The sequence below is a fragment of the Gobius niger genome, assembly GCF_951799975.1.
Source record: "Gobius niger genome assembly, chromosome: 13".
Taxonomy (NCBI): Eukaryota; Metazoa; Chordata; class Actinopteri; order Gobiiformes; family Gobiidae; genus Gobius; species Gobius niger.
This window is the reverse complement of record NC_136864.1, coordinates 16698324-16710998: the sequence shown is the minus strand read 5'-3', so window position 1 is coordinate 16710998 and position 12675 is coordinate 16698324. Positions and strand designations below refer to the sequence as shown.

Sequence of the window (12675 nt, the reverse complement as noted above, 5' to 3'; positions counted from 1 at the left end):
TAAAACACATACAAAGCTTTCCTGTTATTTTTAAATCATTCATAAGCACTAAAATAGATGAGTTGCTGTTGTAAAAGTTGTCTTTCAGACTAAAAAAAACTGGTTTGTGCTAGTTGTCTTTTAGGGTCTACTTATACTCACTATGTTTAAACAAATGACAAGGAATGCTTTGTAAATAGTGAAATAAGTCTTGGCAATGCTTTACAAATGCTCAATTTGAGGTTAAATTGTGTAGTTATTATGAAGTGTTACCAAAATATGTGACTGGATATTCTTGATCATGCATAGTTGTGTCAAATGTCTGAAGACCAAGAGTGCAAACAAGCAGAAATAACTAGTCAGGCTTAAACTGAGGACGGATAGACAGTTGTGTTCTTTGTGTATGAATTTCTAAAATAGATTTAATTTTTACCTTTTGTTTAACCAGGAAAAACCCACTGAGATTTCAGAATCTCTTTTTCAGGGGGGTCCTGGTCCCAGAGAAACCTTAGCACCAGGAGAAACCATCAAAGACACAGGGAGAACATGCAAACTCCAGACAGAAGGTCCCCACCTGGCCTAACTGTAAGGGAAGAGCACTAAACATGGTGGGGTCATAAGTTTCCATCTCTTTGTGTCGGCCCTAAGCCCTTAGAAATGGAAACTGCTATGAAAGGAAGTGCATCTGTTATTAAAAGTCTATGTGTTAAAGTGTTACGTAAATTGCTGCACAAGAGGCAACAGATTTGTGTTGAAGCTCTGGAGAAAATGTGGGTATGTGTAAAAAATAAACTAATAATTAAACATATAGGCAACATCCAGTAAATCAATGAACTTATAAGATGCTAATTACCCCCATGAAACTGAAATGCTGAAAGACTTCAAATAAAGAAGTTATTAATAAAGTATGAGCATTTTACCAGGAGGCTCAACAATACCAATCCCCATGTTTTTTCTAATCAAACACATCATTGTTCATGAATTATGAATTTTGCCTAAAGGTAAGTTTCAGTGATGTGCTGCTCACTCTGCCTTTTCTGCACAACTTTATTCCCCGCTGCCTTTTATCATCACATCTAATAGAGTCGGTCTCCACTGGCTTATCGCGTAATCTAAATATATCCTTCATCAGTGTACCTTGGGAAATTTATGTTGAGTAAGCTGTAGTGAGGACTGTGTCTATGTTAACAAGTGATTGTCGCATCAACTTTTAATTAAAAACTATGTCACAAAGTAAAATAACAAGCGAGTGTGCGAAAAACTGGAACTGAAGTGACCTGGAGGTTGACTTCCCCGTCGTGTTGTGCTTGAGTTGCAACACTGAACAGTAGATTAAATGTTTTTGTTCTGCACAAAAGGTGACCCACTGAAAAACTCCCCAACTTTTTCTTTTTGAGTCTTTTTTTGTGAATGAAAAATTACAATCATGTGTTTTATCCTCCTCATGCCCTCTCTCCAGCGTCCGGCTCAGGGAAGTCCCAGGGGCAGACGTCGACCATGTTGGGCTCACTGATGACTGCAGCTCTCCTCCTCTCCCCGGGGGGTTTAGTCTGTGAAAGACTGCCACGGGACGGTTCACTGTCCCGATACACCACCTCTGGGTCCCTGGACGAGCTCCTCCTCCGCTCAGAGCCCATCATCATCCCCGGACAATCTGACGTCTGGCTCACTCGCCTTCGCTCTGACGACGCAGGCTTACTAGAGGAGCTGCGCCTCTCCCTGCTCTTCTCCCGCCCCTTCTCCTTCTCAGCTTTGTGATTGGACGAACATGAGCCTTTCCGCTTCTTCTTGTGCGTGCTGGGACTGCTGGGGACTCTCTCCTGCTTGGGCGATGGGGGGCTAGAGTAGTCCCATGGACATATCTCCACCATTAGGGAGGGGGGCTGAAGGAGACTCCCCGTGGACTTAGAGTGGTCCGAGTGGAGCCCTTTGGGTTTGCCATCAGTGGGCGTGACACTTTTCTTGCGGCGGATTCGGTCGGGGGAAAGGGTGTCCGGGCCCATGACCGGCTGCTCCTCGAACTCCCAGGGACACACGTCTGGTTTTAAGGGCAGCGGGGACTTGGGTGGTCTCGATTTTCGTGGTTCCTTCACCTCCTCCCTCTCTCCTCCTTTATCCCTGCTGCTTCTTCGTCTGTTGGCCGGCGATTGTCCGGTTTTGTGCCTCTGCTGGGAGCGCCCCCCTTTGGTGCTTCCGGAAGCGCTGCCGCGACGACATGCGCTCGTTTCTTCAGGAGCGATGGACACATGTTTTTGGGCTTTGATTTCAGAGGGGGGTGTTTGACTCTCCTCCGCTTCCCAAGGACACACCTCCGACACATCATAAAGACTCCTCCCGGTCTCAGAGCAGATGGAGGGCTGGCTGCCACTCACCTGGGAAACATAAGGGTGCAAATGATCAGTATCAGGGTGCACTCACATTTACAATATTTGGTTCATTTTCAACCAGCATTGAAAAACTTCCAGGAAAAAGACACTTTGTAAATGCTCCCCTTAAAATACTGGACTAACTAACACTATATTAGAAGAAGGTTGAGGCTCATACCTGTTGCTTCATAATGCCCATCTTCAGTGGTGTCTTGGAGTATTCCACAGATTGACTCACGATCATCTTTGGATAGGTTTCCGGGGTCTCGTCCACCTCTGCCAGTGTGCCCCCCTCGTGCCCTTTCGGTCCCTTTTTCGCGGCGTCCTCCGCACTCGTCTTATTGGTCATACCTGGCATTTTCTCTTTGGCGTGGGAAATAACACTGAGGGACTTCTGCATGATGGTGGTGCGCAGGTGGACAGGCTTCTTCTCGTGCGTTAAGTTGTGAGCGCTGGCCGATTTCCAGAAGAGCGGGACAGACTCCGTGGACTCGGCCGGCTGGAGGGTCTGGGAGGTCGCGGGAAGGTCCGCTGGCTTCTTGTTGTGTCTTCGACCGATCAGAGAGCCCAGAAATGACCCGTCTCCTCCTCCTCCCACCGGGGTCATTTTGTCCCCTCCCACTGAGCCGCTAGGACTGGGAGCAGCCTCCTCTGGGTCGCAGACATGGTCGTAGCTCAGGGACTTCTTCAATGCCATGACTCTGTTCTTCAGCGAGTCATCACGTGTTTTACCTGTGGGAAAAGCCCGCAGTGAGTATACAACTGTAGAGTCATGAACAATCTTATCAGCCTTTCTCCATTGCTGGAAATCTAGACCGTGTATCAGTAGTTGTGGGCATTAGACTGGATAAATATAAGACAGAGCAACGTTCGTATTGATTAGAATGTGTCTTATGCCTTTTAGTGCAAATAGCCAAGTGGTTAAAGCTTGCCTTACACTTTTGTAGACACAATGAACTAAGCTTGTCACGTATTTATAATCCTACCATGGTGGTCAAGTGGAGTCCTCCTCAGCGTGCTCTTGTTGCTCCCGTGTTCGCTGCCCTCCTCGCGGCTGCCCTGACGGTGCAGGTGCATGGTCTCCGGGATCTCGGTGATGCGCTTCATCAGCGTTCGGCCCAGGCCTTTTTTGGAGTTGCGTTTCTTCTGCAGGTGGGGGTTGTTGGAGAGCATCTTCTTCCGCTTGTGGATCTCAAGTTGGGCATACAGCTTTTTCAACTCGTCCTTATCAAGAGGACAAAGAACGGAGATGAGTAATGCCACATGTGAGTAATTTGTGCGTCAAAAGTAACACTATTGTGGATTTGTCGTTCGGGTGTCCTTGAGCAAGACACTTCACCCGACTGTTCTCTATTGTCGGTACAGATGGAAACTAGCTCTTGGTTACAGTCTGGTCTGTCACTTTTTTCTTATTACACTCAAAGCGCAACTGTCTCTATTTTAAGTGGCGGCGGTCCTTACTAACCACCAACATGGAAGCTCTTTTGTCACCTTACCCGTATGTCTTCAGGGTCCAGGCTGTGCTCGCTCCAGGCTGAGGTGATGCTGTTGTTTAAATATGAGCCGGAGCGCCCCATGTCCAGCTCCTCTTCATAGGCCTCAGTCGCGATGTCGTCTCTGGCCTGAGTCCCTTTGGCCAAAAACTGCACACAGGAAATACAACATCAAATAACAGAAGAATAATCAACGGTGTGTAATGAAAACAGTGTTTAAAGGCAAAGGGATTGATTGAGCTGACTGTTTTGTTAGTGGTAAGATGGTACACAAAGTATATCCGTTTAGATATAGTGACCAAAGATAAAGCTTTGTCTCAACATAATATTGGATGAAGGAAACAGTAAACATTTGTCCCATATTGTAGCCCCGGCGCTGTGAGATTAGCACGCTTTCCTAATTATCCCTGTGTACTCTGCTGACTCACTCTATAGAAGAATGTTTATTATGAAAGCAAAACAAAGAAGTGACTAAGCTTAAATAGTAATACAGCCCACGCCGACCATGCTAATTGGATTTTACAGTATGAGGGATGCCAGGACAACCTTTATGCTTGATTTCAATTATTTTCTTCCTACTTTTTCCTCATCTGATTTGACTTCGTACTACTTCATGAAGATTGATCGAGCATTATTTCCCGATTATTTCTTATCGGGATAACGATATTATTGCAATATTTGTGGACACAGTATGTTCTATTATGTTTAAACCAAAATCGTACGCAATTTATTTTTCTTCACCAAAATGTGAAAACCTCATTCAGTTGAAGAACCATTGCTTTTGCGTTTTATATAGTGGTTTTAGATTAGATTTATTGCATCACCTAATGTTGTGATAACGATCGTTGGGTGATGATGTGCAGCCCTTCTTTTCTGTTATATGTTATATGTGTCAGCTTTTATTTCTATTATATTTGTCATTTGTCATTAAAATGATAATCACCTTTGGGACGAGCAACAGGCACAGAGTCACAGTCACTGTCAGGTGAGTTTGGGCGAAGAAACACATGAACATCCAGTCAGGGTGCAGCCCCGGGAGCAGAGTGAACCTGTTGGAAACGTATATGGATTTATTTCAGAAAAGGCACGATAGTTTTGCATCCAGACCATGGCCTCTTGTAAGCTAAAGGAAGACATTGTGATGCTTGTAAGCAACATGATCCAAGTGAACAAGCGAAACGTTTGCATGGGTATGACGATAACCGGGTCTCATTCACAAAGCGGGTGGCACAGGTTTCAGCCGACAACATTGGCCAAACTATTTCACTCTTTTACTTTGAACGACCACAAATAGACATGCTGCAGTTGTTTGTTTATGCTTACAATGCAATTTTTATGAGCACTTTTCCCTTTTGTACATTAAATCTTTTTTGATGAGTTCTCCGTGAGCGCAGCGCACAGAGATGCTGAATATGCACAGCCCCGCTCCGTGCAGATCCCAAACGTTTATCTGTAGAACAGCAGCAGCGAATCACAAAACCGTAATGTTTGAGTCCCTGACGGCGAGAGCAGCTTGAGCTGAAAATGAACATGCGCCCAGTGGACTGTTTCACTCAGATTAACACAGTTTGACCTTTCCATTGTCCCGCGGAGCACCACGGGCTACCGAATAAATTACACAACTTTTAACTTTGCGTTTGTCTTGTTAACTTTGACACATACTGTTTTTAAGCATCTACAGTGCTCTCTGGAATTCTGACTTAGCTCTTTGTTGTCTAAGATCATTCTTTCATTGGTATTCATTTACGCAAACTATATAAGGAGTCATTTGCACCATATTAAAAAAAACCTAAATGAAAAGTTAGAAACAAAATAAAAACAAATCCTTTTCATAAAAACAGAGAATAGAATAAAAATAATAACTCAAGCCCCTCCCTCTCCCTGCACTGACCGGAGGATATGGAAAATGGCCGACACCACAAGCTCGTTGTAGATCGCCACGGCGATGTAACGTGGCTCGTGAAACGCAGAGGGCACGGTCCGAACGGCATAGCACAGGTACACGCCCCAGAGCAGGAACAGGAACTCCGCTACAGGACAGAGAGAGCAGGACACAGGTCACACAGTCGTCGTTTTTGATTAACTTTCATTAGTGTCATTTTAGCTTCAAAATTAGTACAACGTTCAGTTCAGTTGCTTCATTTCAAATACGGAGCAATATCAGTTAAATGCGGAATAGGGGGCAGGAGAAAGGAAGAGGAGAGTTTCGCTTCCTTACAGCCTAGTGCAGGGGTCTCCAGGGAAATTTCCCTGGAGGCCAAAATATATCGGGAGTGTATTGTTGGGGTCCGGAATCAAAAGCTCCAGTAAAATATTTTGATATTGATATTTGATATTTTTGATTTCAATAATGAAAAAATAATGAGCCTGACAGGACTATGTATACCTCATATAAACGGCGGCCACTTGTATTGCACTTACAAGCCTGTGTCATTTTCTGCTACACTGTAGTCGTTATTCATTCTACTGCTGTTGTTTATATCCTGATCCCTTATTTCGTTAGGGCCCTCTGCTGGACACATGAGGAATTATTTCCTTTATTTCTTTAAGCTTAGGAATTTGTGTTCTGTAAGTCATGGGCCGGATTGAATCATCTCATGGGCCGGAAGTGGCCCGCGGGCCGCCTGTTGGATACCACTAGCCTAGTGGCTCAAGTTGTTCTTCAGTCACTTAGACAGTCTTCTCTCTTGGACTGAGCAGACTGTGAGATGGGTGCATTGTATCTGCATTATCCTGTCCGCTCGGCCACAGCCGGTCAAACAGGCCCTGTCCAGATCATTGCTTGCTAACCAAAGAGCATATGATGGTCTCTACAAGTCAGGACAAGCCGCGTGTGTGGATCAGCCCGGTTAGTCCGTTCACTCTCCTCTGTTTTCCGTCACTCTGTAGTTATAAAGATCTGGAGCAGAGCCACATAACTTTTCATTAAGCACTTTTTGGATCATAGTGTATCTTTGATCTGAAGAGGTCCTAAACTTTATAGCCTGTACTAAAAGTCATTATCACATAAATTGCTATTGTAATAGACAGAATAAAGTACATGGCTGTGGGGGAAGATCAATAGCCATTTGAAAACTCATTAATGGGATTTCTTTTGGCAGAGTACAGGAGATATGAAATCATCTCTGGCTCCAGTATCTCCTACGCTCTCACCACTTTATACCCCACAATAATACGTGTATAAAAGCATGTGCGTCCAAAGCAAACAACATTCACTCTTTTAATTTAATACAGTGTATCTCTAAAGCCTGTTGCCACTTTAGATACCGTTATTGTTACGGCTTTGCAGGAACAAAAACAAACAGTCAGTCCTCTCAAATGAACAGTGCATAAATATTCATGGAGGTATCTTGTCCATAAATCATAGGTAATTACATGGTACTTAGCGTCTGGAAAAGGTTGCTTAGAGAGCGCTTTGTAAGTGGAGAAGGACAAGCGGTATGGCTAATGCAAACAAATAGATTCAAATTAATAGCCAGTAGTAATGTGCTGTAGTAGCAGCTTTTCTAGCACGGCTAAGGAGAGTAAAATACAGCCATTGTACCAATATTGACTAAGAAAGATGAATAAAAACGAATACTCCTGGTGCTAGCGTGTGTGGCATTGCAATGGAGCTCATGAGAAGTTCTAATTTCAGGCTTGCCGGACTGACAAACACAGAAAGCGATTACAATAATTTCCACATTTTTGACGCACGCAGTGAGGCAATTTGCGACATCATTTCCTACATCATTGTGGGGCGCTTCCGTTCTTTAAGTCTCCCTCTTGGCAGCTGGACTCTCTCATTTTACAGCTTGAATTGAAAGGCACAGGGATTACAGTTTTGCGTGCATTCATTTTGATGTTTTTTTTTTGCTCATTGAGGCGTCGTAAGCTGTCGTCCCTTCTCATCTGTAGCAAACTCCTCTCTGCACTGCCGCTCCTGTTCCCTAAAAGCTGCAGACTTCACAGCCTCCCTCTCCAGCTCTTGGAGTTTTTTGTCGATCACTTTTTCTCAGAGACTTGCCGAGTATCTCTGAAGGGAAGCGTCCATTGCTTCATCTCCAAACAGGATTACTCTCCTCCGCTGTCAGTGCGAGTTTATTGCGGTGCCCATCACTGCCTGCTGTGTCTGGGGCAATGCCTTTAAAGACGCTTAACAACTGTGTACAGCCACTGGAGAGCCTGAGAACCTGCGGTGATGATGGGTGAACTTTGGTGAGGGTGACACATCAGCCAACAAAAATAGGATTGTCCATATGTACATTTAATACTCCCAATCAATCGTACGATAAGCAGATGGGTTTCTTCTGGATCAGCTCAAAACATGCACAATAATAATGCTAAATCCTCCAGCTTGGTACTCCTGGTTATAAATCTCAGTTAAGAGCTAGAGATGGGTCACTGCTCTTGACTGGTTGCTCCAGCTGCACTGAGGGATTGGTCAAGTACAGAGGAGAAACTATCCCACAGGACAATAAAATATACTGTATGCTTAACCTCTTAACCCCCACCTGAACTGAGCGCAAGCTGTCAAAAACTGTCAAAGTAGAAACAGAAATGAGACAACAACAAGGATGAAAAAGCAACAAAAATGAGACAAAAACAAGGATGAAAAAGAAAACAAAAAAAGCCACAAAAGGGAAACAGAAAACAAAAATGTGACAAAAATGCATTAAAAAGCCTTTTTTTTTTAAAAGTAAAGAAAAAAAAAGTGGGTAAGCGAGGAAAATTATCCGTTTAGATGAGTTTTGTAGATTTGGGTAAAGTTGAACTGAAGAAAACACTTGGTTAAGGCGGGGGTTTAAGCGGTTAAATATACTAAAGTTTAAAGGTACGAGATGCAAGTTGGCCATTTTATACTCACTACTGCCACCTCAGTTCATACGTGTAACTGCACCTTCTATATTAAGCTCGTGCATGACGGCCATTCGCGAATTAAAAACTTTTTGAGTGACAGTGCAGGATTTTAGAGGCAGTTGTGGTGAACAGGTCTGGGCTCATTCTACATTAGGACATTGCTGGAACATGTAGGGGGAAGAAAATACAGAATTTTGACATTTTTAAACTCTGTATAGTCCCTTTAAATCTACAATTACTACTATTAATACATTAGTTACTGCTCATTCTATTCCACTACTGCTGTGGTGACTTGTGTTGCCACCAGTTGTAAAATGTAGTGAAAATGTACGTCGATATTATACATGTATCTCAATATCTGTGCTGTATGGCTCAGTGTGTGCACAGGCTGATAACATACGAGTAATCAATAACATAAGCAAACCGCCACGGTCTGACCTTTCAGCTGATGTGAAATTATGGAGTAATTTATTGCCTCATACACAATCCCTGGCAATCTATTTACTGTATGTGTGGGCTGGACCACCTGAAGTGACTGGACTCCTGAGCGGTTCTGTAGCATGTTAATAACAAAGCCTTTCTACAAAAGACCAGAGAAAAATGTTTAATTGATTCTTTACTTTTAGGATAGATGCCTGTGGTTTGGGCTGTCCATGGCTGTTCTCTTTTATCACAAGTTGTCTCACAAAATAAGAGCAATGCCAACATCCAAAGAAGTATAATGAAAACATACTAGCCTTACTATTCAGATGGTACAACGCATATTCTTTGTATATAACCCTGTTCTTTATTTGTGCATGAAACAAAGACAGACAGGTTTTTCTTTACAGAAGCCGAACTGAATTTCGTTGCAATGTTTTGATATTTCTGTGATGTGTGCTGCAGCCTTTTGACCCAGTCTTTCATTGCAGCCTAAGGACATTTCTTCTACTCCAGCCAATATTTCTGACAAACTCACTCTTGCTTTTGACTTGACGGCTCAGTAGATTCACACAAAAAATGGCATTGCAAGCGGGCAGCGAAAAACCAGCTCCACATTCTTTCTTTTTTTTCCAATGCTGCTCTACAGGTTGAATATTATTTTTGACAATGGAATATAGAGCCACTTAAGATGACTGGAATTGTTTTAGACAGAAGAGAAAAATGAACAAATTCAGAATAGGTCAAGAGCAATCACACATAACTTATAAAGGACTTAACAGGACTAAATTGGCATTCTCCTGAAGTGTGAGATAAATAGCTTCGTTTCATTATTGTTATATAAGCCTTTGCTCTAACACCTAGCTTTGTGTAAACATTTTTGTCAATACTGTGATTGGGAATTCCTTTGTGTTATTCATTCAGAGCTACAACACAGATTGAAAGAGCAGTGTCATTAAACCCATTAATGTCGTTTATAGTTTATTAACATTGAAGCCAGTGCAAAAGGCTTACTTTGTTCCTTTCCACCTCTGAGAGTGATGCAGTACACGTAAGGATTAAACAACGAAGAGCCGTGCATTATACAGTTTTAATGAACGACGTGGAGGCAAAAACACCACGACATGCAGCGAAGTGGTGAAGTGCATTTAAACTGTCTAATACACGGCTCCTAATCCGCTTATACCGTGGTCAGACAAACTGAAACTGTTCATTGTGGCCTGTTTGCTTTCCTTTTTTTAAGTCCGGGGCAGGAGTTTTTTTTTATGTTTTACGCCGTTTTACCCGAAACTAGTTCCAAGTCAAATGTTTGTCGTTACTATGGAAACTGCGGTGGAGTGACTGATGGTGCATTTATGTGGACTGGGGTGCTCGTTTTCCCGAGATGTGACGTCATTGTCCCCAGTTGGTTTGTGTTCACGTGGTTTTTATGTGGAAAGTGGGGATTTTGATGTCTTTAAAAAAAAACGTCATTTATAATTGGTTAGAGCTTAGCTTAGCTAATCATTTAAATGTGTTAGCATCTCAAAAGCTAAACGTTAGTTTATCACATAAATTAACTTTTGCTAACGTTGATGGCGGGCATTTCACTCGCAATTTTGTTACTACGAGGATGACGACAGCTAACTAGGGGTGGACTGGCCATACGTCCATTCTGGAGGAGCACAGAAGGGCTGCTGGCTTGAGGGCCATCAGTCTGTAAGGGGGTGCTGCTACCCGGCCTTGCAATTGCACAGCGAAGCAGCGAAAAAAATAAAAAAATCTCTATTCTATTTGTTTAACAGCTCTGTTGTTCATTAGTGACACAGCAATTGCGCAATAAAAATTAGGCCTATTATAAATTGATGTCAAAATATGTCTTTGTGGACGCGTATGTTTACACTAACTTGGGCCCGGCTGGTCAGAGTCCAGGGCCGTCTTTTAGTCCCACTACTACTAAACTAAAACTAAAAAATAAAAAGTAGTAGTGTTTAAAGGGGCTAGATGCAAGTTCATCATTTTATACTCACTACTGCCACCTCCGGTCTTATGCGTAACTGCAGCTGCTATATTAAACTCATGCATCACAGCACTTCCGAATTACCGTAACCCCTTTTTGAGTGACAGTGCAGGATTTTAGAGGCAGTTGTGGTGAATAGGTCTGGGCTCATTCTATACATTAGGACATGGCTGGAACATGTAGGGGGAGGAAAATACATAATTTTAACATTTTTTAACTCTGTATAGTCCCTTTAACTAAAAAGATCACAATAGACGACAAAAGAGCAAATCAGATGATTTCCACAGTCAGGTGCGAAACTCGGGAAGCTCATTTTGACCCGAGTTCCCCGGTCGCTTTCCCCAGTTGAGCGATCGTTCACGTGAAGTCGTTCGCCCGAGTTCTCGAGGACCACATGAACTCACCAATAGAAGCATCATTCCGATTTCCAACCAAGTTTAGCCATAAACCACAACCCCGGGAACTCTCATTGAATGTCATTCCAAATGCAGCTTTTTCAGTTGGCGTTATTAAGTTAATATTGTCACTTTACAAGAAGGAAATATGGTTAGGGTAAGGATTAAGGTTAGGGTTAAGGTTGGGGTTAGGAAAAGGATTTGGTTAGAGTTACAATGTGGGGGCGGGATCATGGTGTAACTGGGTTGGAAAGCGGAAAAACGCGACATAGAACATGATTTAACTGTTGCATCATACAGTTTTAACGCACGCTAGTTAGCCAATCAGAATTGAGTGTTCAACCAGACCATGGTTTGGTTTCTTGCGATAAGGGCACAGCTTCAGCTGATACTTCAGTAATAGTATTTTTTTTATAAATCCTGTATGGTGTTTTTTTGTCGAGAGCCTGCACAGAGGAGACTGTACTCACCCACAGCCGTCATGTAGTCCCAGCGGTCCATCAGACACATGCTGAACTGCAGACCGTCCGCTGTGAGGCCGGCGCTGATCAGGACCTGGTTCAGATCCGGTTTCTGACACACGGCCGAGGTCCAGGCCACCAGGAACCACAGCACCACCAGCAGGATGACGAGGAGCAGGCGCATCACCCGCCAGCTCGTCATGTAGGGCGTCCTCTGGGCGGTGCGGGACAGGAACACCTTCAACACCCTAAAACAGACATGCACACAGAGGCCAGTTGAGTTTGATGACACACTTGTATTCAATAAGTACATTAAACGTGGTACACCTTTTTTTAACCTTGTTTTAAAATCTTTGTTTGTGGCACTAAATATATTGGGCCTGATCTTGTGTCTCAAAACACAGACAATAGCGTGAAATTTTGTGCTCAGTAGGAGCGTACTTTGTGATCTTGCCACTCCAAACTTAGCGCATTTAAGTGGGTGGAGACAAACATTTTCCTCCAACCAGATCGACTCCGCGGCCGGGAGAGGGGTTGTGGGGTTGTGGGGGGTGAACATGTGCATTTGTTTTGTTTCGTATTTACGGCAAGCGCGGGCCGCAGCAGACGCTGTAGCTCTTTTTCTCTTTAGACGTGAACATTGTTTAGCTCACGATGGGGTTAGTAAAGTTTTTAATTTGACCTGTGAGACCTGAAGGCTTAAGAAAGAACACTAGACAGCAT

General features: G+C 43.4%; 1 protein-coding gene across 1 annotated transcript in view; it reads right to left on the bottom strand.

The window, feature by feature from the left end:
* Window positions 1–605: 605 nt before the first annotated feature.
* Window positions 606–12675, bottom strand: part of LOC306972473 (metabotropic glycine receptor-like) — a 54282-nt gene continuing 42212 nt past the window's right edge. The window contains exons 7-13 of the mRNA XM_079569096.1: window positions 11962–12200; window positions 5730–5868; window positions 4782–4887; window positions 3842–3988; window positions 3332–3569; window positions 2524–3077; window positions 606–2351 (exon numbers count right to left, since the gene is read on the bottom strand). Coding sequence (XP_079425222.1) covers window positions 1422–2351; window positions 2524–3077; window positions 3332–3569; window positions 3842–3988; window positions 4782–4887; window positions 5730–5868; window positions 11962–12200 — 2353 coding nt within the window. The 3' untranslated portion in view covers window positions 606–1421. The remainder of the gene's footprint in view (window positions 2352–2523; window positions 3078–3331; window positions 3570–3841; window positions 3989–4781; window positions 4888–5729; window positions 5869–11961; window positions 12201–12675) is intronic.